The sequence below is a fragment of the Ambystoma mexicanum genome, chromosome 2p, assembly GCF_040938575.1.
Source record: "Ambystoma mexicanum isolate Mex_15411 chromosome 2p, UKY_AmexF1_1, whole genome shotgun sequence".
Taxonomy (NCBI): Eukaryota; Metazoa; Chordata; class Amphibia; order Caudata; family Ambystomatidae; genus Ambystoma; species Ambystoma mexicanum.
The window spans coordinates 1,465,916,241-1,465,940,862 of NC_090923.1; the positions used below are offsets into that span (position 1 = coordinate 1,465,916,241).

General features: G+C 44.3%; 1 protein-coding gene across 3 annotated transcripts in view; it reads left to right on the top strand.

Annotated features, from left to right (window-relative positions):
• The window catches only part of LOC138567624 (syntaxin-binding protein 4-like), an 839,836-nt gene that overhangs the window by 309,629 nt on the left and 505,585 nt on the right, over window positions 1–24,622 (top strand). For all 3 annotated transcript variants that reach the window (XM_069646045.1, XM_069646044.1, XM_069646046.1), the window contains one exon: window positions 8,398–8,467. In XM_069646045.1, the coding sequence (XP_069502146.1) occupies window positions 8,398–8,467 (70 nt within the window). The remainder of the gene's footprint in view (window positions 1–8,397; window positions 8,468–24,622) is intronic.

The window sequence follows — 24,622 nt, forward strand, 5'->3', positions numbered from 1 at the left end:
GGCTAGAGAAGAGGGTTGCCCTTATTTACCCAGTGTGCATCTCTACTACCAGGATTACCATGATGGCACCTCATCCTTTGAAAGTATGGTTCCAAATATATACTTGACTCCAGCACACACCTCACTGTAATCACCAACCACAGGCGCTGTGGCGCCTCCACCTTTCTAGCCAGAGAATGGTCAGACTTCATGACAATCTCGCAAAGTACTTCCAACTAAATCTCATTGTCTGGGTTTTTAACATCTGGTTGGACAGTCCCCAAACCACTGCACGTTTCTTGCTTTTCGCTGAAATGCCACGGTGATCTCCATATGACCTTCTACACCGACCCCTGCAGGTTGCAACATCCTGGATATATTTCTTTCCTGTGACATATCTCCAAGCAAACATTAATGTCACTCTTCATCCCTGGACAGACCATCATTTACCTATGTTCATATTGGCCTGAAGAGGTAAACTTCCAGCCATGTGTCTGGTTCAGGTCAAAGAGCTTTGACAGGTCAGATACATGAAACACGTTGTTGTCCTCTTTACGGAAACTTGCAACAGCATGTCTAGTTGGTTCCATGTGATAATATCGCAGCAAAAATATCGCCATACAAAAATTTCGCCATATTTTTGCTGCAATATTACCCCATGGAACCTGCGGGGGACACCCCCGCAATCCCCATATATTTTAAAAGAGAGCGGGGGACACCCCCGAAACCCCCCCATCCATTTACCCCATAAATTATCCCCACCAAAAATATCACCTATGGCCGTTCCTGACGACCATATGTACGGCGATATTTTTGGTGGGGATAATATTACCTGATACCGTCTAGTTCCCATGGTCCCACATAAGTGGTACTCACTAGCTTTCATTATGAAATTGAGATAACCCATGACCTCCTAGCTCCCATTATCAGCAAGAAAGAGAACCCCCAAAAACTTAAAAACTGATTTGGCACTGAGCTGGCCATCATAAACATGACAAACTAGGCATTATCATCTCTTTGGTGGAAACCCTGCTTGCAGGAACATGAACTGATCTCTTTGGGGGTTCCGGGAGACTACCACACCACCACAGAGTAGCTGAAAGAAGCAGAAAGTCTTCTTGGATAACCAAATTGTGCCAGCTCCTGGCATGTCTGCAGAGGTTTTCAAGCTCTGCAGAGAACTAACACTTTCTCTGGAAAATACTGTCATACCCAGTGAGTGAGAACAGACAGATGAGCACAGGCAACAGTTGTGCGTTCGTACAGCGCTCAGTTGGTATCTGCATGATGGAGGTAAGAATTCAAAATGGCAGACGCTCTGACTGTGTAGGGAAGCGGTCTTAAAACTGTGGTGCTATCTCCATAGGTGGGTCCGAAGGATATCCTTTGGGGACTCGAGGCTCTCACAAAAGACAGTACTTTCACTGCTTTGAATAGCAAATGTAAGCAGTTCTGGGGGTGTAAGGAACTCGTGGTGACAACAGTAAAGACGAGACACAAGTGATCACAGTCCAAGGGTGTTTATTAAACTGTAAATGCAGGGTGGAAAAACGCCTAACCTAAACCTAAATCTAAAATGGGAGCAAGGTTTGACCATCAAATAGAAGTAAGGCCGTCCTTGTGGCGTTGTGACAAAAAAAAGGCCTCTACTAAGAAAACCTATTGTTAATTCCTTACCACTAATTATAGAAAGAGTGTGGGATAGGGTTTCAATAAAGAATGAAGTGTGCTAAATAATAAGTCAGGATGTAATTGCCAGGGGTCTCCCTTCCCCACGTTTTCATCACAGGACAAGGTGGGACCTTGGAGCCCAGTACACGCTCAGGCTTTCCCAGCATGAATCGACAGTTCTGTCTGAGCTACCAGGTTCTTCGATGGGTAAGTCTCTTTTCAATAAAAAGTCTCTTGCCTTCGAAGGCCTGATGTGTTCAACAACAAACAAACAAACAAAAAGTTCCTTTCCACATATCTGTTCAGTGATGGCTTAACCCCTAGATCCCTCTCTTCTGGGCGCAGACCCCTCACCCGTCGTAGTCAACAAAACAATGAAACAGTTCCTTTTCTCAATGAACTGTGGGTGTTGGCTTTTCACCTCTGGATCTCCCTCAGTCAGGCTCGGACCCAACTGACAAGGGGGACAATTCACTTCCCCTGGTCTTCCAATACTTCTTGCATTCATGAATCTTAATGTCTTTTTAATCTGTTCTTCACGCTTCACCCCTGATTGACGGATTCCCTCTGCCGGGTTCACTCTTGCCAAACTTTCACAAACAGTTCTCTATGGGATTTTAGATTTTGCCCCTTCTCGTTAGCATCCCTCCGCCGGGTTCACTCTTGCCAACCTTTATGACACACAGTTCATATACTGATTAATTTCCCTTAGCTTCACAATCATCTGTCGGTCAAACACTTTCAACGGTACAGAGGATTTTACACACCCCTGTATGACCACTTTGATCTCTTTACGCCTCTTCCCAAGGCCTTCTGGTTATGGTAGTCTCTACCATCTGGTAATCACCCAGAGCTTCCTGCGTGAGCACCCATGTGGTGCTGGACGCCTCTTTTGCTGGTTCCTTTGCTAATAGTTCCTTTAAACCTTTCAAAGTTCAAATTAGCTGGTTGCTACTTTTTATTCAACACAGTTCGGTTTCTTATCGACTGTCCCCTCGTCTCACTAGGCTAATCCCTACATATATTTTGAATGGTGAGTTGGGGGTGCTGCATCGTGGGCCATGGCCAAGGCAATATACTTACTCCCCAGACCGAACGTTGCCAGTCCTTTCCTACCTCCTGCTATGCATCGGTCACACCTCCTTTTCCACCTTGTCTTGGTGCGCAATTCCTTTGACCTCCTGATATTCCTCCGCCGCATGTTAGGGAGATTTTCATTTTGGCCTTGTGGTCAGGGTCTCCAGTCTAGGTATATCTTCCAGACTCAGGCACTACTAGCAATTCCCTCAGGCGCTACAGGGCCTCCAAGTGGCAGTCGTTCCAGAACACACTTCATTAACACCAATAAGAGAATGTCCACACACTATTTTTATGTAAAAATTTGAATTTCTATATTCAGAAAAGACAAGGAGAAATCCGTAAACTCACAGAGAAGTAAACTTTGTAAAACCGAAGATGCCAGAATTCATTAGGTGAGGTACAGTTTCAGATAATAGCTATTTTATATAATATAATATATTATATAATAATTTTGAAATAGTGCATGCTGAAGCAAAAGAAAGATGTTCCTTTTAATGACATTTCTGAACTCCTTGCATTGTTCTTGGAGGCGTGAACCTGTGAGTTACAGGAGTTCCTTGGGCTGCCCACCATTACCTCACCGAATTGATGAGGCTTCATGTAAATCAGTACTTAATGCAACTGTTTGCTGCTGTTTATTTTGCTTTCTCTGTCAGAGTTTTATGAAGGGAGTAGATGTGACCTGCCTTTGGATCTTGGAGACTCAGATTTCTTTTTTCCTGGCTTCCGGACTTTGATTAAAAAAGACGGTGTGATCCTTGGTATATCCTTTCTTTCACTAAGTCTCCTTTTCTAATATGTGTAGTGTTGGTGTGTGAATTAAAGCTACTGAACAGAGAGGAGCAAATTTTTTTATGAGATGTGGCATCTATGAAAGAGGGAAAAGCCTTTATAAGGCTTTTACGCCTTCCATTGAAGCCACCATTTATTTTAATTCATTTGTATGGCGGAGACGAGAGACGGAAATCAATTTGCATTTCCGCCCCCTCCCTGCCATACAAATGCACTGCATTTCCGGCCAGCATGCGCTTTCATGGTAGCGCAAATGCTGGGAAGTCCTATGGAGACTGTCAGCTTTATGTGGTAAAGAAGACAGACTCCATAGTGATCCATTGTAAACGCTGACTGCCATGCTTAAATGTGTGCAGTGAAGGTAGCGTTTAATTGTAATTGTAAACGCCGGCTGCCATGAAAGCATGACAGGCAGCATTTAATCATTTTCAGGGAAAAGTGTAAATGTGCTCAGCAAAATGCAGCATTCAGGTGTGTATACCACCTTTTGCCCTGCACATTTGCAGTACGCAACTCAGGTGACCAAAATCTGGTGGCGGGGATATGCCTAAGTGTATGTCTATACCTAGTCGCTCCCAGCCTTCAAATTACATAAAGTAGAACAATGAGCACTTGTATGCCTTGTATTGTGCCTTCTAGTTTTCCCATACCCAGTCCCAGTAGCATCCTGGTTTCTAGGACACAGTGTTAACTGGACACAACACATCGCATGTTTCTCCAGAACCACTGGATGCTAGTGCTCCAGTAAGTGCTCTCAGTAAAGCTCCCATGTCCCTTGGAGCTATGTCTGCGTCATTATTCCCTCATCCAACTTCCTCATTAGAGTCCTTGCTTACGTGAGGCATCCACATTCAGACAGACTGGTTCAGGAATGTGGGTCTGAGGCGCGGCCCTGGCAGAGCCCCCATCGCTAGAGGAAAAGGCTTTATTTCTAATGCCTGAAGCTCTCGCTCATGCGCGAGCAGTTCAGACTTCAGAAAAAAATGCCTTTCCTCTATAATGGTGGCGCTGGCACCTGCAAGGCATCCCTTTAATCAAGAGATGCATGTGGTCCGGTGCCATCATTATAGAAGGATAGGTGAGGCTGCTGAAAGCTGAGTGTTTTTTTTCATAAAGTCTGAAGCTCCTGCTCGTTTGGGAGAGCTTCAGGCTTTAGGCAAAAAGCCTCGGTTTTCAGCGGCCTCACCTTTTCAGTCTTAATAGTGCCTTTTGAGGAGCAGCACCACTATTAAGGGTGAACACGTGTGGCTGCTGTCTCCCGCCAGGCATCCTTTTAGGTAACAGATGCAGAGATCAGAACCCTCTCCCCAAGAAGGTAGAGGGTGCTCATCTCTACAAAGGGCTGCCTGGTGGGGGAGCCTGTAGCCCATTAAGCAAGGACTCTACAAGGGGTCGTGGCATAACGAGCCAGCAGGCGACTCCCTCCGTTAGGCCACAGCCACTTGATGAGCTCTGGCACGTTTTGCTGTGCCACTTAAGGTAGGGCCTATGCCATGGTGTTCCTGGAAGCTGAGCTCCCTATGCAGCTGCCAGTCCTTCTGTGTCAGGGATCTGTACATGCTTCCTCTTCTGGGAGCACTTAGTCCTGGGTGACTGTATAACCTGGACGATCCCCATAGAAGTAATTGCCTAACTCGCTACGTTGTGGATGATGTCGGTAACATCCTGAATTCCTGGTGGCAGGATGAAATCTAGTAAGAACTGCCATTTTAAAACCAATAACTCTTGCTGATCCAGCGTAGCCTTCAAAGGAGGACCCAAACTGTAGCCAGTGAATGGGCTCCCTTTAGTGCCTGCGTAACCACCTGGGAGCACGGGGGAGGGTGTCACGGGATATTGCCATGAAATGTGTGAGCTCCCCCGCATCATTCACATGTTCCTGTGAGGAATTGTCATGAGCCCCCGACCGCGCTGCATTGTCCTGCTCATTAATGTTAAGTAACAGTGTATTGAACATCCACTTCTGCAAGTAAGATAAATACAATTAGTACACGGTGAGAGCCAAGCAGAATGTAACACACATTCTTATTGGCTCTTGTCGGGTCGTTACCTGGCCGGGAATCCCTCGGCTGGGATTACACGGCCATTGTTCCCAGCGGGGGGGTGTGGAAGACCCTCAGCCAATGAGAAGGATTAAAGCAGGGCTATCCCCGCTTTGAGCCTCCACACGGCAGAGAAGCTGCCATCACCCCCCGCCGGGGTTTCAGGTATGTTTTTTTTTAATTATCTTTCCTCCCACCTCCCTGCCCTCCCAATCCCACTTACCTTCTGCCTGTTTTATTCCCGGTGGGGGATGATGGCAGCCTCCAGCCGTGTGGAGACTCGAAGCGGGGCCATCCCCGCTTTGAGCCTCCACACGGCTGGAGGCTTCCATCGTCCCCTGCCGGGGACCCAGGTACATTTTCTTTTCTTATTTCCACCCCCCGCCCGCCGCTCCCTATCTCCTCCGCCCAACCCTCCAAACCCCACTTACCATCTTCTCTTTATTTTTTCGGGAGCAGACACGCTGGGAACAGAAGTGTTCCCAGCGCGTCCGGTCCCGGCATGGAAAGGGAAAACGGACTGTTCGGAAACGTCTGCTTTTGAAAGGTTTAAAGGTAGGGAAATAAGAAGTCAAGGTACTAGTTTATGCATATGATGTCAAGATTGGATTGTTCTTGGTAATCCAATTGAGGGGGCCTCTACTCTGAAAGAAATGATTGAGGAGGTTGGGTTTCTTTTGGGTTATAAGGTTAACTGGGGAAAAAATGTGTTTTTTTCCTGCCAGAGAAACTCCTGTTCGTAATAGTTTGATGGATTGGAACTGCAAATGGGAGAATGGTAATATGAAATATTTAGGGGTATATCTTGTGAGAGATTTGAAGAGACTGGTTGGATATAATGGAGATAAAATAATAGAGATTCTTCGTAGAGACATCAGCAAATGGGGAAAACTTCTGCTGAGTATCTGGGGGAAAATGAACGCGATCAAAATGGTGCTACTACCGAAAGTCCTATATATCATTCAGTCGCTCCCTGTTAAGTTTACAAAGAAAAACGTAGGGCATATTGATAAGGTGTTCAAGGAATTTTTGTGGGGAATTGGTAAGACACCGAAAATACCTCGATAAATTCTGGTTCATAGTGTACAAGAGGGGGGATTTGGATAACCTATTCTTGAAAATTACTGCCAAGGATTTATTTTGAATAAAATCAGTCGCTTATTTCAACATGAATAGTTCCTCAACTCCGTTATGGGCACAAATAGAAATTCAAAAATGAGGCCGTATTGGATCGAGAGTTTATATTCATTGGGGAAATTGCCTATACTTGTGACTAGCTTGCAGACAGTGGTTGCTACTAAGGATGCTGTAACATCCATGATATTGGGGAGTGGACAGGGATTGTTCTTTTATAGGGAGGCTTCCATTGGTTACAATCCAGGTTTGCAGATCAATAACAAAATGTTATGTTGGAGGAGTTGGATTAGTAGAGGTGTATTGTTAATTGGTGATGTCTGGTGTGATGGTAGGATGCCAACTTTTGAACACTTAAGAGGGAAATTTGGCTTGCATAAGAGGGAGTTGAGGAGGTATGGTTTGTTGACATCTTTGATCTCAGAAAGACAACAGATGTTAGAGGTTCCAATGACGCAGAGGCCGGAATAGTGCAACATCCTCAAGTCTGTGCCATATAAGGTGTCAACTTTTTTAAAACTTTTTTCATTAGAGGTTCATCTGGCAGGGTCATGGGATAAATTGAGACTTACTTGGTCTGAGGAATTGGGTAGGGTTATTTCAATAAAGGAATGGGAGAATCTGTGGAAGGTTCCTATCAGGGCGAAAGTTGATTTGAATCTGCGTTATATTCACCAGAAGATATTGGGGCGCCTTTATTGGACACCAGTTTGGATGCAAAGATTGGGATTGGTAGAAAGTGAAAGTTGCTGGGGATGCCAGAAGGAGAAAGGCACCTTGTTACATATGATGTGGAATTGTGCCAGGGTGAGGGATTTTTGGAATGACATGTTGGGTAGAATTCATTTGATTTGGAATATAATATTTCTGAGAACTCAATCTACAGTGCTTTTGAAATCCCCAAAGTATTGTAGGTTTATTGATTATACAGCATTAGGTTGCATTAACAAAGTCCTCTTGGTTGCAACCAGACAAATATTAAGAGTCTGGAAAACCAGGAATAGAATATGTGTGGCAGAATGGCTTGTCAATGTACAAGTTCTCTGAAATTTTGAGAAGATAAAGTTTGATAAGCAACATAGAGAGGATGTTTATATGGAACAGTGGGGACCGTTTAATTAATTTTATGATTCAAGATTATAGTGTATGAGACTTTGCTTGATGTTGTTTGGTGGGGTGGGTGTTTGTATTGTATGAGTCTTGTCATGGCTTATCTTTTGTGTTTTATTAGTTTATTGTACTGCTTATTATTAAACCATTGTTAGTTATTAGTGATTTGGATCCATTATTCGTTTCATATGTACTATTGTTCTTAATTTGATTGTTAATTGCTTGAAATGATGGTTTTATGTTACTGTATTGCATATGTTACTTATGTATTGCTTGCTTATTTGTTATTGCTTTTTGAAAATTTTAAATAAAGAGTTTTAAAAAAAAATTGTCAAAATTGGGAAGACCCTCGTGGAGTACCCTTCAGAGGACCCCCATCAGTGTAAGTGCCACCAATGTAGTTGAGAGTTTGCTCTTACAAGAGTTGCCCGATGTGCAATAGTTTTGTCATCCCGGCACCCCCTTTTGTCCTTTGGGGCTCGTTAAATAGCATTTGGGTCAATAAAATATCTGTGCAGAGTATTAAATGTTAGTATGCCTCTCTGTAGATGCAATTCCATTCATTTCTCATGGGTCACTATTTTTTCAGGGCGCCTGCAGCCTGGAGACCAGATCCTTGAGGTGAACGGAGACAGCCTGCTGGGAGTCAGCAACGAGAGGTACCTTACACAGAGAAATCTGATCACCAATGAAGGGTAGCTGTAAAGATATCCCCTTAACAGTGAACTCTCAGTAAACAGGGATTGAGTATGTATCCAGGCAGAGACTGTCCGCTGAGGCTTCACAGAGTAGAACTGTAACCATTCAGAGATATCAGTTATGATAAGATCAGTTTAATAGCCCCTCCCATCCCCTCACTGTACCTCACCTCACCAAATGGCCCCACACTATCCTTCCAGAACATGAAACACATGTATGCATTATATTACAGGGCCTCTGGTAGCCGCCCTATAGTTATGGTTAAGTTGTTCAACCCATAGGAAGAGCAATTTTTGGGCGGCTTATAACTTTTCCTCCGTCCAACGAATTTGTACAAAACTTTGCAATAAAAGTACATGGCGACCGTTGATTTATTCTGCAAAGTTGCATGTGGTTTTGTAAAGAGGGGACAAAGTTATGGGGGGGAGTCCCAAATCTTTTGAAATCCGGATCGACATGAATGGGAAACAATTTTGCTCTCACCTACAGCCCTAAACCGTTGGATGGATTTGCACCAAAAATGGTGAGAAGCAGCAGCCTAGTCCCGAAAGTGGTTCCATGTCTTAAAATTACGGCAAAAATTGCCATGAATACAAAATATCGCAGCAAAAATGCTGTGGTTTTGCCACCACAATCATGTAAAGGATGTGGGGGACCCCCTGCAACCCGCGGACCCATTATACCATTTAAGGGGAGCAGGTACACCCCGCAACCCTCACTCCCCTTAAATGGTATAATGGGGTACACCTTTACAGGGTTAAACCACAGCATTATTGCCATGATTTTTTTTTACAATGACATTTTTGCGGCAATGTTATTACCGGATACCCCAAAAGCATGCTTTTGCAAATTTGGTGTTAATCCATCCAGTAGATTTTTTAAAAATGCCCAAAATGTAAGTTAAAAGAAATTATTTATATCTGTGTCCAGTCTGCAATCTCACTTCCTGATTCAGTGTCTGTGGATACCTCTGGACCAATCAGAGAGCTGTGTGACGTTCAGGGACAACGTACATGCCCGCTGATTGGTCAATTAAAAACGTGAGGTGCGTCAACATTTTTTATGGATGCCAGGCTGGATTCGCGAACTGTGCCTGTTGTCCGCAGACATCACTGTAAAAACATTAAAAAAACACATTACACTTGCCAAACAAATGAAAAAATCTCTGGGAAGGTTAGGGGTGATGAGGATGGGATGGAATTTGGCCAAAAATCTGGGTTTTTTTCATCTCCAATGTCCACGAACAACTTAGATGTTCGGGGACATTGCTGTGATGTTCGCAAATGTGACAAAACTTCAAGGACATCCATGCATATTTATACATTACAGGGTTGGTGAACAGCACTTTTTGAAGGGTTTATAACTTTGGACCCATTCAATGAAATAGCATGAAATTCTGTGATATAATTGTAGACCCACATTTGAATGTTTTCACAAAGTTTGGTGCCGTTTCACCAAGAGTGGGCAAAATTAGAGGGGGGCTCCCCAAAGATAATTGAATGGCTAATACATTTGGTGCCGTTTGATGAATCTGCACAGATGTTACATTATAATCCCAACTTTGAGTGTTTGTGGCAAAGTTTGAATGGATTTTGTCAATTGGGGGCTAAGTTATATCGCTATTGTTTGTACCTACATTTTGACACTTCTCAAAAAATCAAACACGGACCGGAACACATGCTTTTGAAAATATGTCCATCTTTAATTATTTTTTTAAGTGTCATAATATAGGTACAACAGATTGTGATATAGCTCTGGAGACTGAGGCATAGCCTGTGGCCACTGGCTAGGCCACCTGGGAAAGGCAATGGGCCACCAGGGACTGGCTATGTGGTAAGAAATTTAAAATCAGGATAGGCTTGAATGTGGAACGGCAATGGGAATGGGAAAACAACGTCTGGGAACAACAATGGGGTTTTCTATTCTGAATTGCTTATTAGGGCCTGTGGCATGGCTGAAGCCCATCCCCCATGAATTGTGAAGCCTGGCCATGGCTGCAAGCCATGATCACTGGCTTTTTGTTGCATTATGGCATAAAGTGGGCATTGGACCAGGTGCCGGCTAGGTGCAGTAGATAACGGCAGTGGTTTGGTGGGGCTGGGGCCATGGTCGAGCCTCATGCCCTAAGAAATTCAACCATGACTTGCAGCCCCAGCATGCGCTGCTAAAAACAACACACATCAGTATGCATTGCAAAACATATGTTTGTTAAAGGCGGTTTACAGTCCTTTCGTATATGTTAACAAAGAAATTCTTAATAACTCATATACAGTGCTCTAACATCATGAACCATTTCTACTTATAATAACCATTGAAATTCAGTGAACATTTTTTGTTAAAGGGACATTCTGGTTAAGTTGCACTAATAAAAAGCTATCAAATTCAGTAAAAAAGACTTTAGTTGAAGGGACGTTCTGGTTAAATTCTACCAATAAAATCCCATGAAATCCAGTGAAAAAACATTTGTTAAAGGGATGTTACGGTTACAAAGTAAAATGAAACAACCCAAGAAATACGCCAGTTATGGTTTTCTATGCAACCATAACTAGCTCCACCACCATGCACTTGTCAAGGAGCGGCTGAGGCCCTATAGCAGTCACCCCAATTACCAGCATAGAGACACTCCGGTCCATCAAAAAATCCCCACCGCAAGAATGGAAGAGTCAACCATGGGGCAAAGTTTACTGTCTTTATTATCTAACAAAATGACAGGGATCACCCTAGAAAAACATGAATTCTCCAGGGTTCTCTTCTGAGCGTTTCACCCCCGAAATCTATTGGGCATTCACATTGGTCAGTTTAGGTGAACTATGTATGTATCCTATAAGGGTTAATTCTGCTATTGGGTAGCCATATCTGGTAGTTACTCCTGGGACCACCCCTACATGTATCAATCTACAATGTTCGTATTTTGTATTTTATTGTTTATATAGCGTTTTACTCCTAAGCGCTTTACAGCATAACAACCAGAAAACATCAAACAAGGAACATAGAAGCAATAAAATACACATGAATCAAACCAGAAAAATGTTGCCAGACCGTGGGGAGACCATTGGCTTCTGCAACATATTATACCTTCATGTGAAAGGTGACTCTGTATTGGACAGAGTAGGTCCTTCCAGCCCTGGGATCCTGGACGGTTACCAGCCTGAGTGTACCTTGTCAAGGCAATGAGAGTGAACATGGAGTGGCTCTGTGTTCCTTAATGTTGTCATCTCTGATCACCTAAGTCTGGGAGAGTGCATTCAGTTGTTATTTCATAAACAACACTTGTATTTTTCCACCTCTGATTCGATGGAAACAGCTTACCTCTGTCTACCTTGATTGAATGGGCATTGTCTTCCTCTGCTGGGTCATGTGTGATGAGACCACGGAATGGAGCTCTCTTGCCTGTAAGTATGAGGATTCTAGCCAGAATTTCTTGGAGGTGGCTTACTGTTTTGGTAACCAGGAATGTTCCCGTCTCCACTCGTCCTTGACTAGGTTCAGCATTCTGCTTGCCTCTGGCTGCAGCGACCATGCCAGCCCTTCCTTGTACTCAAAGCCTGTCTCCCCTTCCTCATTCACTTCAGTGGCCCTATAGCTTCCATATTTATCCTCTTGGCTTTTCCATGTTAGTGGCAGTCAAGTATGTGCAAGCTAGGTACATGTATACTTTGGCGCTTTGCAGTTCAGATTTGAGGAAGAATGAGGATATATATATAGATATAGATATAGATATAGATATAGATATATAGATAGATATATTGGTGTGTCTGTCATCTACCTGCATGAGTCATAAGCATGTTTTTCGTGTCTCTATGCAACAAACTAATGCATGTTTGTGTAACTTAATGAGTGGATGGCTATGTACTTTATGTCTAAGTGCTGCTACGTCGTGATGTCAGTTATGACGTCATTGATTTCTTGATTTGAAGTCAGTTGACTTGTTCGATTGATGGCATCTCCATCTCCTCGATATCATCGATTTGGTATGGCCTGAATGGCTGTCTGAGAGAGTAACGTTTCTCAAATCTGCGATACATCGATGATGGTGGTAAAGGATCTATGAGTGAGGTGCACCTGTCATGTCTCTGTCTTTGGGCTCAGAGCTGTGTGGGGGTCATGAGGACCATACCTGGACCTCCGTCTTCAATCCCTCCTCTCATCAGCGAGTCGACCACATTACCTACACAACTCTCCCTATTTACGTGAAACTTTGGGAGCCAAACATTTGTTATCCCTCCAAAATGTCCATGGTACTTTGCATGGTTGTCCAAACGCCATATTAGGTTAACTGCAGTCTTTACCAGGGTTGCACCAAACCCATTTTCTCCAATAATGACAGGTGTTGAATGTGAACTCAAACACTGTTCCAGCTGGGAACAGAGGACACTGAGTCTGTTGTGAATTCAGTGTATTCTGTATCTTTATCACTTCATCTTCTTCATTCTCTAAGTCTACCAGTACTTTCAACCCTGTGGTCTTTTCAGTGGTCTTTTTGCACTCTGTAATGGCTATTCTGATGACACAAAAGGTGAATAACACTAGTATCAGTGCTCCTACCAATTCTTTCAATCCGTTGTCCATCCAGGTTGATATCCAGGAGAAAATGTACAACAGCCAACCATTGTCCTTTCCTACAGCGTTTGCTTCTGCCTCCATCTTGCCACGCAGCTGTGATAGCCGGGTAATGGCCTCTGTTAGGGTCTCATTATCTTCATTGTGGGTGGGGCTGAACGTGCAGCAGGAAGACCCAATCTTGGTGCACCCGCCTCTCTCCATGGCTGTGAGAAGGTCTAGAACATATCTGTTCTGGAGAGTCATTAGCCTCACTGCTCACAACTCTTCCTTGATGGCATTGAACCCTTTGACGGTTGAATTTATCATCTGCAACAGCTCCCAATGTGTTATCTGAAGCCATTTGGTGTTTGTGCTAGTTTGGACTGCTAGAACGATGGACGTGAAGAACATTTCCGTTCTTCTGAACAGTCTGTGCTCTGGTGGTATCGCATCCAGGGCCTCTTCCATTTTTGATGATGCATAGTTCCCTCCTTTCACTATGGTCAACCCTAGAGATTTCTTCCTTCTTTGGCGAGTATCCATCTTGGGGAATCTGTCTGCTTGTATGTCCTTCCGGGGCCCTACCAATGCTAGTGTGTCCAACTGTATAAGTGAGCATATTCCTCCCCAGATGTGTGGCAGCTGCAGGTATGCCTTCGACCCGCAGACCCAGCAGTGGTCCATAAGCACTGCGGTTCTGACCTTTGTGCCTGGTATCTCCGAGATCTGCTTACACCCCTTATTCTCTCCAACCAACCTTTACTGGACCATCATTCTGGAATAATAAAGAAGTGCCCTCAAGTGGTATAATGGGCATGGGCTCTGCTTCGTTTTCTACCCATGTGAGCAGTTTCGCACTTGCTTCCCATTCATTGAGGCCATTTTAATTTTCCTTTTGCACTACTTCCACTGGAACTGTTAGGAGCGCATGTGCGTTGCTTGCAACCACTCCTTCCTTCCACCCATCTGCTGTGTACACTTGTCCATACACTATCATCTGCAGTTGTTCCCAGCATCCTGGCATTCCTCCTATCTCCGTTGGTCCCGTCTTGGGGCACTGTAACTCCTTTTGTGTCACTACCTTTGCTTCTCCTTTTACCGGATCTTCAGGGATATATTCTATGGTCTTGTCTGTACTCTAGTAATCATCCATCATTTCTTGAGTCTTGATGTAACTATCTTTGTACGGAAATATTTTTCTGGACATCCACTTTAGTGTGGCTTGTCTCCCTTGAAATCGTCCTTTTGTGGAGCAAAGTGATAAATGCATGAACATTGTGCTCTGACTTTTGTAATTTCAGTTGTTACGAATGTTCTGGATGCACTCATGGTGTAGGGGATGAGAGAACAGATGTAACAGCTCTCTCCGGTAGTTTCTTTCCCTACTTTGCCCATGTGTTTATACCACATGTTGTTTGAAATACAGGCCGAATCCCTTCGACTGAAACTGGTAAGTATGACCGAATCTCAGTGCGCTATAGTCATAACAATCAGTTGGGCTTGTAGCTCAATTAGAACCTTGAGGCTCTACTCTCAACCTCAAAAATATGAACAGGTAATGACATATTGGTGCTAGTTGGTCATGCTTGCCTCAGTAGTAATTTTGATTAAGTTGGTCGTATTATTGATCAACACAAAACTTGGTTTACTGTCATACACTCGACAAGAAGATTCATCCAACACGTGTTTTGACACTGGGTCTTTCTGAATGCTAATAATTGTACATTCATCAAATAGGATCCATTGGACCAATGCATGTTAACAGTAAAGTTTATGTGCAAAAAACTTGTCGATACATACCATGGTCATGGATGGGGTGAATGGGAAGAGCAGAGAGACATGGGGAGAAAACCATAAATTAAAAACTGCTCGGCAGCATGGTTTTACTGTTTGCATTTTTTTTTTATCTAAAATATTCATTAGGCCCTTTTGACTGCTGCCAAAGGTGGTTATTAACAATCACGTGTTAGTGGATGGTGGATTGGTCAAATCACCCAAAATACCTAAACAAAGACCTATCATTTGCTCTAAGCACAGGTACTGACTTTGTTGATTTTCAGATAGATATATTCAAGTTTGTTCAGAATCTAAATTTAAAAACGTTTTTCGCAACCCAGGCCAAAAGCTATGTACCACAGAAACGACCACCAATTCCTATTGAATTCTCTATCACCGATATAGAATACACACATCTTCTTGTGTCTCTAGATGATAGAACTAAGACTAATTGGGAGGCTATCTGCACTGACTTACAAGTACACCAAAGTAATGTACCAGTACAGAAATTCTGACCTAAATCTAAGTTCACACCACAGATGGCTACAGACAATGTCATTGACACTTTCCATCAAGCTGTGACAAATGACATTCATAATAATCTTGATGCTGCCAAGAAAGATCAGCACAAAACCAGATGCAATCTCAGCTGGAACGAAAGCCAGGCACTCAACACACTAGGATCTGACACCAGCATAGTTATTAAAGAAGCTGATAAAGATGGCAATGCAGTGGTACTAAACAGACAAGACTACATTGCCATGGGCATGGTGCATCTAGTGGAACCAGGCTGCTATAAGACACTTGCAACTAATCCCACCAGGGTAATAGTTCAGGCCTTACAGGGAGCGATTTGTAAATGGCACCACTTAGGTCTCCTTACTGATGATGAGAAAAGCTTTCTACTCATAAAAGAGCTGAGGATATCGACAATATGCTTGTTGTCCAAAATCCACAAACCCTTTGAGAAGTTACCACAGGTCTGATCAATTATGAGTGGTATTGGGTGGGCCACAGAAGGCCTATCCAAATACATTGATAATGCTATTGGAAAACATGTCCTGCAATTGCAGTCAACCCTTAGAGATAATATGGCAGTACTCAAATGTCTACAGGATTATGAATGGAAAGAGGGATATATGTCAAAGTTTTGTGTTGATACATAATACGACTAACGTAATCAAAATTACTACTGAGGCAAACACGAGCAACTAGCACCAATCTGTCAATACTTCCTTAGCAGTGCTTATCGCCAGCCGAGTTATGGCTTCCGTGATGGCATGCATAGGGGTTACGTTAGTACGGGACAAAGCTTGTGCATGTGAAAATAAAACCCAAAGCAATACAAAGAGGGTAAAGAGGTAGAGACAGCAGAAGGCATAAAACGTTATGACATTTCTAATTATGTTTCCCATTTTTTTATTCTCGAATGTTCTCTTACGTTGCTCCAAGGACCTGTCAAACTTACCTGAAAAGCCTCAAAAATGTGTAATTATGATGTTAGTGTGTGTTAGGTTAAGCTCTGCGTCTGTAGTACTGTGAAAGTGCTGCATAAAACAATCGTTCTCACAATATGGGGATTCTCGAATCACTGAGTAAGTCAATGATGGATGGGTCTCTGTGGGTCAACTCTTGGTAGGTCTGAGCTACATAAAGCAGAAAAGCATGGAAAAACAATTGTGGAAGAATCATCCGCTCTGTTTCTGATTGTATCACAAATCGAATGAAGTACTCTTGAAAGAACATACATCGATTGGGGACCATGTACCTCGGACAGTCTGTACTTTCTCAATGAATATCTATTGTAAATAAAAAGATAATGTGCCTAATCTAGGTGTGCGTATTGTCCTTCCCTAATTCTTTGGTCCTGCACCGGGTTAGCCAAATCATCTTCATTCTGGCGGGAAGAGGTCTCACCTCAGCAGGGCTTAACGTCTCCAATGTAGTTCCAGACCTTCTTGCCACCGAGTTTTACTGCACAATCTGTGGCTTGCTCAATGACGTGCAGCCCCTCAAACCTGGGTTTACACCAGGGCCTTACTATGTTCCTCAGCAGGACAGTGTCCCCGGCGTAGAGTAGTGGCGGCTCCAAGAGACTTTTGTTCATTTCTGGGGTGTTCTCTTCTTCGCTGTTCTTTGACCTTTCCCGCCGTGCCTGCAGTTGGCGAGAAATAAAAAGGCACTAGCTATCAAAGAAGTAATATATTTGTGAATTTCATTTCCAAATACATCAGAGGTGCCGTGGGCATCTATCAAGGCCCTTGTGGGAGAAGCCAGGGTTATTTGCATGCACTGTCCAGTTGCCACCTTCTGGGGGCGTTAAGTGGTGGTCAGATCCGGGCTGATTGCGCAATGCGAACAGGGCTAAGGGCAAACAATGGAGCCATTGCTTTTTAGGGTGGCTTTTATTTTTGAAAGCTTCTCTTTGAGCAGGATGTTGAGGTGTTCATATACCCCATTCGCTTGCAGGTGATAGGCACAGGAGAATTTGTGCTGTGTCACCAATAGGGTTGTGATGTGCTCAAAAGTCTCATTCACAAAATGATTTCCATTGTCAGACCGCAGGACCTCAGACACCTGCCATCATGGGAACACCTCTCTAACAAGTAATTTTGCTGCTCTGAGAGAATCGGGGTATGAGCATGGACCAGCTTAGTCCATCAGGAAAATAAGCAAACAACCACTACCATGTAGTGGTAGCCCTGGCACACCTGGATCATGTCCACATTGCAATGTGGAGGTGTTTGAAAGGCCCGATTGGGCAGGGTATGGCTCGTCTCACTACACATAAAGAATGACCAGTTGTGAATTTCTTACAGGTGACAGTTTTCCATGAACGCGGCTATATGCTCTGCCATATTTGTACAAAACCACTCTTCCCCAATGTGTGCAGCGGGTACGTCCTTACCGAGTACAGTGGGATAGTGCAATTGCGTGAGCGCAATCTGCAATAGTGCTGTTGGAATTACTAGCTTGCCTCTGCTCTCCTGTCGCCACAAAGCATCCGTGGGGGATATTGAACATCCCCTTCTCACCCATAATTATTTTTGCCTCTACCGGTGTGCGTCCCTGAAATTCCATTATCTGCGTGGCTGGCAAGGTATTATAGACTTCCTTTAGAATCATATTGTGCATACAGATATGTGTGTACAATGGGGTATCAAAGTTAGTTACTTCAGGGAAGTATGCTGCATGCCTTGCTTCCACATCTGTGCCTTCGTTGATCCAGGAGTCTAGGTCCTCCCCCCTTGTGTGGGCCTGGCATTTCACAACCGCTATTGCTGCTGGGAGTTGGAGCGCATCTGTGAGCCTGCCTAATAGCCATCAGCATGTCGGAAGCCCCTCCTCTGCCATTATGACAGCCCAGAGTGTACTGTAGACATCACATAGGCCTAATCGGAAAACACTGTGACTTCCTAGTCTCTGCGTGCGTCTAATACCATTATGAGAGGCACTAATTCTGCTGCATGCCCTGAAAAATGTGAAGGCAATCTTGCGCTTGCTATTACTTCGGCTGTGCCGTTTGACTTTATTCTCACTACTGCCGTCCCTGTATGTCTTTCCCCCATTGTCTGGTCTATCATCAAAGGCCCATCAATATAACGCATTTATCCCACTTCAAGTGGCTTCTCCCCCACTTTGGGAAGGTTATCATACTGTTCCGTCTCCCTCATCCACTGGTTCAGCTAGAAATGTCACCGGGTTTACAGTTCTGCACCTCACCACCTTTATTGCTGAATTCAAGATAATTAGTTCATATCCAGAAGCTCTCTCTGTGGTCAGCGTACTGTTGGGTCTTTCAAGGAATGCAAAGAGGGTCTGCTCCAAGTAAAACATGGTGCTATACCCCATCAAAATATTCGCTGACCTTTCTACCATGAATGCGGCAGCAGCCAGAGCTTGCTCACATGGATAATGTCCTCTCATTACCAGGTCTAAATGTCCACTGTAATAGGCCAGTGTGTGAACAAATAAAACTCATCATGGTTGTCTGGGATCCCTAAAACTGGAGCTATGCATATTGCTTTCTTCAGCTATTTAAATGCTTCAGTCATTTTTTGTGTCCAAAGAAACTTACTGTTGCTTCTCTCTTCCTCCATGAGGCTGCTTAACAAGGGTCTTGTATATGTGCTATAATCAAACACCCAGGCTCTACTGTAATTGCATAGGCCCAAGAACTGCTGCATTTCTCTCACTGATTTTGGCATTAGCGTTCTGCAGAACACCTCTACCCTTTCTGGAGTCACCTTTGATATCAGTTTCCCAATATATAGTATTTCCTTCTGGAAATATTGTAATTTTGCCTTGTCCAACTTGCAACCCTTCTCTGCAAATACTGTCAACAAGTATACTGAGTCATTTCGACACTGTTCTTCTTACTTGCTACAAATCAAAATGTTGTCCACATACTGTAGGATGGTGCTCCCCATCTTTATGTCGCCAAGATCCATCTGGAGGACCCTATTGAAGAAAGAAGGTGACTCACAGTACCCCTGTGTTAATGTGTGTTTCCAGTTCCGGTTTCTATTTAGAAACAACATCACATCCTGTGACTCTTCATGGAGGGGTATAGAGAAGAAGGTGTTGTTCAAGTATATTTCCGTGAAGTGTGTAGTTCCATCGGGATGCTACACAGAATTGTCGCTGGATTAGGAACTAACAGGAATTCTGATTTAACAATTTGGCTCAAGTGACGCAAATCCTGAATAAAATGCCCTGACCCGGTCGCCTTTTTTACAGGGTACAGCACAGTGCTACATTGCGTTTCTAAGGTTACCAGAATGTCTTGCTTCACTAGTGCGGCAATCGTCTCATAAATACCTTTGTCTGCTTCCTTTGATAGGGGATACTGTCTCGCCCTTGGTAAAATAGACACTGGTTTACGTTTTATCTTGACTGCTCCTATACCTTTTAGCAGACCTACGTCATAGGGACCACTGGTCCATAAAACGCTGGGTACTAGCCCCAAGTCTTCATCGAGCAATGGTGGTGGTTATTTTTGTAACACAGCCATTCTCTGTGGCACTTCCCTGTTATGTATTCTCAACCAAGTATGCAATGCTTATGTCAAACACCACCTTGCGATCTGATCGATCATCTTGAAATAGTTCCTCATCTGTCCATCAGTCAACCTGTATACCTCCCCCACTGCAATCACCGTTCTCCAGGATCGTCCTGTGTCATCAGTCCCATGCAATACTATAATCTCGTCTCTCACTATGACTGCCTCAAGTTCTATTGGTAACACTTTTCCTTCCCTTTCATCAAGGGGAATCTGTGGTCTAAGTAAGAACTCATTGGGTCGTGTTCTCTTACAGAAAGTGGAAGTTCATCAATAAAAAGACCAGTTCCATAGCCCCAAATAATCCGTGCGCATTCCTGGCAATGCCTGACATTGGGTATCTTCCTTCCCTAATACAGGACTGAGTCGCCCCTGTATCCACGAGAACATACCGTCTTGTCACCTATTGTCACCCCTATATGTGGTTCCTCAGCCAGATTGGGTGTAACGGATACGATTGAACACATCAGGTCTGTCTGTGGGATGTTCTATTGTGGGTATAATGAAATTCCCAGCCCTGCGAACCATTTTCCCCCTACAACAGTCGATCCCACCAACTTTCACATGGGATTCGGCTCGTGGAGTCTGCATGTGCTGTGGTTATGATGTTCTTCTGTGCTGGTTCTGATGGCTGCACATGTCCCTGCATTTGCGATGCATGTGTCATGGGCTGATGTGGCTGCATTTGCATATCATGTGTGTGTGTCTGTCGCAGAGCATATGTCTTTGGTTGCGTGTGATCCTGGGCATAATAGTCAGCCTGCTTTGTCTGATATGTGGGTTGGTGTTGCATTCCCCCATTTTGGTGCATCCCACCCCTGTTCCTACACACTCGAGATATGTGGCCCATTTCCCCAACCACCCAACATTGTATGGGAACCTCCCCATTGGTCTCTGCTGTCCCCCATGAAACCCCTCTGTGGCTTGTTGCATTTGATATCCAAACCCTCTTCTCTGAGGTGCCCCTCCTCGTCTACACGGCCACTGATTCATATCCTCTCACTCTGCAAAGCCTCCCCCTGCTATTTGCAGTCTGTTCTGTGTATGCTGAGAAACTACTCCCTCCCCACTTGTTAGCATTGTCCCTTCCATTTTATACTTGAATTATTTCTTCTGTACTAACTTCACTTCTTCCTGTTTTCGCTCCTCAAGTTTCTTATTCACATTCTATTGCATTAGCCTATAATATTGCACTATGGTTAGCTGAATTTCTGATCATGGCTTGGCCTCCATCCCCACTAGCTTCTTCAGCTGTTCCTGCAACTGAACCTGCCTGGGCAACCCTTGACATAATATGTGGTAAAATAACCCCACTGTTTTGTGCCATGGCTCTCTCATCTCAAGACGCCATCGCTCTTGAATTTCTTGAATATATTGTAGTGGGTCTTCCTGCTCACGCATTTTGCATGCCATAATCGCACTTATATCAGAGGTGTCTGGGTACTGCACCCATCGAGCTTGCCATAAGGTCGCTCAGCAGTTATTGAGCTGTGCGCCATTCTGGTCTGTGTTCTGTGCAGTCACTCCGGGATGCCCTGCTCTTCTGCATACATCGTCTGCTGCCTCCCAAAGAATGGCTGAGAGTAAACTCTTCATGTCATCCACCGCTAATGTCGTCCCTGTTGTCAGTCTTTCGAGCTCATCAATTCATTTTCCAGCCCCGGCAGTCAACAAAGGTAGCTTGCATCTTAAATTGTCCTTATCCATTTGTTGCGATGGAATATCCTGTGGCCGCCCACCACCCTTCTTCAATAATGGGAACTGTGTCAGTCTCGTCCCTCCGTCCTGTCTCCCCAAGTCTTTAGTTGTGGTGAATGCCCTTAGCATCTCTGTCCATTTCAATCTGGGCTGAGCCCTGAGCCTCTACGCATATTGAGTCATATCATACGCACAGCACAATCCACCCATAGGATGAGGCAGTCACCCTCCACTCCTCTTTCCATTTCTTCTTCGCCTCCCCATACTGTGTGTCTATCAGGGCTTGCTTCCCTGGAGTGGCAAGAGGGTCTTCCCTCTTTGTCGTCATCACCCTCCTGTTGATCCTCATCTGACCACATGGTCCCGATACTACTGTCACTGTCCCCTTCTCTCTCATCCTCAAAGCTAAGCCTCCTTAACATTGGGTCTTCCCGCTGCTTTCCCTTGGCTCAATCTGTAATCCTGTGTTCCCCACCTCAATGAGGGCCCAGTAGCACTCCTATCTGTGCGTGGGGCAGCCGTGTTGTTTCTCTTACTACTGTAGAGTTTCCCTAAACTTCTTTGTTTCTTTGTATCCATTCCCCATCCTCATCGTTTAAACATGCCAAATCTGTCTTAATCTCCACCGCCTTCAAAGAGCGTCTCTCTCTGCTCTCGTCTGTGTCCCTCTCGCGCCTCCACTCCTCTTCTTCCCTGAGTCAGCGTTCTATAACAAGCCGCTCGACTTCTAACCTCTAGCTCTCTGTTTTCTCTTCTCCTTTTCTACTCTTTCTCGTGCTTCTGCCCGCTCTCTCTTTTTGCAACATTTTTCTTTCCTCCTTCTCTTCCCTTTCCCTTCTATGTGCTTCCTCCATTATCTGCACCCATTCTTTAGCTTCCTCCTCTGTGTCTTTACGACTCAGTAGTTCCTTCCCCACATGCCCTGCTCACTTGTGGCTTTCCTATCCAATTTGAACAATATCTGTCCGCCTACCCATTCATTTGGAACTATCAATTCTTGGCCCTTGCTAAGCCCTGTCTTCCCCAAGTCATTCTCCTTTAGCATCGCTTGCAGCTCACTGAGCTCCTTACATTCACTGCTGATATCTTGTGTTCCTTTACCTTCTTGCTTTGCACCACTACGTGCATCTCTGCCACCTTACGCTGGAGGTATGAAAGTGGGATTGGTGTATCCTGTCGCTGCTTTTAACTCCTTTACGGGTAAAATCCCTTACTTTCTGCTGCTGCATCGACGTCTGTGGTTTGAGGAGGAGGAGGAAATGGAGCCGAGGGCTGTTTTCCTTCCATATCCCGTTGACTCAGCATCCAATGCTGCTGGATTGAGTTTCCTTCCTCGTCCTGAAACATTTTCCATAACTCTAATATGGCCAGTCGCTTGCTTAATTTGTTCCCCTTATAGGCTGCACATAAATAAGTGGTCAGTTGTTGCTGCACACATTTGGAAAAGCTCCTGTCTTTTGGCCATGGCTTTGCTAACTTGCCCTCGGTATCATGAGTCCATTCCGCGATATACTTGCATATTTTGTCTTGATACTGCAGGAGGGACTTGCAGAAGTGTTGAAGAGTTGTATCCCTCATTCCCATCACCTTATGTAATACTTGTTACTACTTACTTGATCTCAAATCAGGATTTCTATACCTCCACTTTATCTTACAATTTTGCAATTCAGAATCTCAGTATTGCCTCTCAAATGCCATGTCTCCAAATCATAAAAATGCAATGAAATCTTTTCCTTAACCACTCTGGCTCACCACCATCAACGTGGGCATGCCCCCACATACCGCCCCACTGCAGTCCTTCGCCCTGAAGGCTCAAATCCCAACTCCACTTGTGCGCTTCTCAAGTGCCGGCCCAATGGCACTGCACTGGTTCTTAAACTCGATTAACAATCTAACCATTCAAATTCACCATTTCCAGTACACCTCAAGTCCTATTAAACAACCTTGCAGGTGACGTCACCAATACCTTAGAGAAAAAGCATTGATGCCTGACTCTTCAACATATATATGCCCGCTATTAATTACCTGAACACAACGGCAAACATGACATAACACACACACACGGTCGTCTTCCTGCCTCAGGAACAGGGTAAACCATGAAGTCATATGGTCCCTCTTCTATAGCGTCGCCATATAGGAATGCATCTCAGAGATAAATTAGGAAACCGCCTTCCCTGATATAAGCTAGCATCTCCCGCTAACACCTATACACAGGTAAACCATACATTATCATGCATGAAGCAAGCTAAATTGCCTAACTCACAGGGAAACCATTATTATCTTTTTTTTTGATCCGCAAGCTAAGCTGACCATCTAAACTGACCACCCAAAATGACCACCTAAAGAACAAGTAATCCTTATACAAAACAAAAACTGCAACATAAAACATTTCCTTCCCCCCACATTTGCCATATAGCTGAGTCTACACTTACACTCCATGGTTCACTGAAGCCCCACGGACACCGACTCTCCCACAAGCTGCCACTCTGCTGTCCGGTTTGCTAGGCGTCCCACAGGAAGCGGGCAGGAATTTCCTACAAAAGTGGCTCCTGACGACCTCTTCGTTTTTTTTCCCATGTGTGGATTTAGGTGTCGATTTACGTGGGTCACCATGCAGCACCTCAGGCATGCGGCAGGAGGAGGTAGCTCACTGCCGAAAGGTCTTAGCAACCATCCCTTTGCTACCACTTGCCAAGGAGCATCAGGGGCCCTATGGCAGTCATCCCAATTATCAGCAGAGAGACACTCAGGCCCATCAAAAAATCCCCACCACAAGAACAGAAGACTCAGCCATCAGGCAAAGTTTACTGTCTTTATTATCTAACGAAAACGACAGGGGTCACACTAGAAAAACAGGAATTCTCCAAGGATCTTGTCTTCTGAATGTGTGTCATGTGGTTTTATCCAGGTGTGATGTCACAAAACCAAGTTCTGTCCCCTTAACCAATCAGGCATTAACATTGGTCAGTTTAGGCGATCTATGTAATGTATCCTATAAGGGTTAATTCTGCTATTGGGTAACCATATCTGGTAGCTT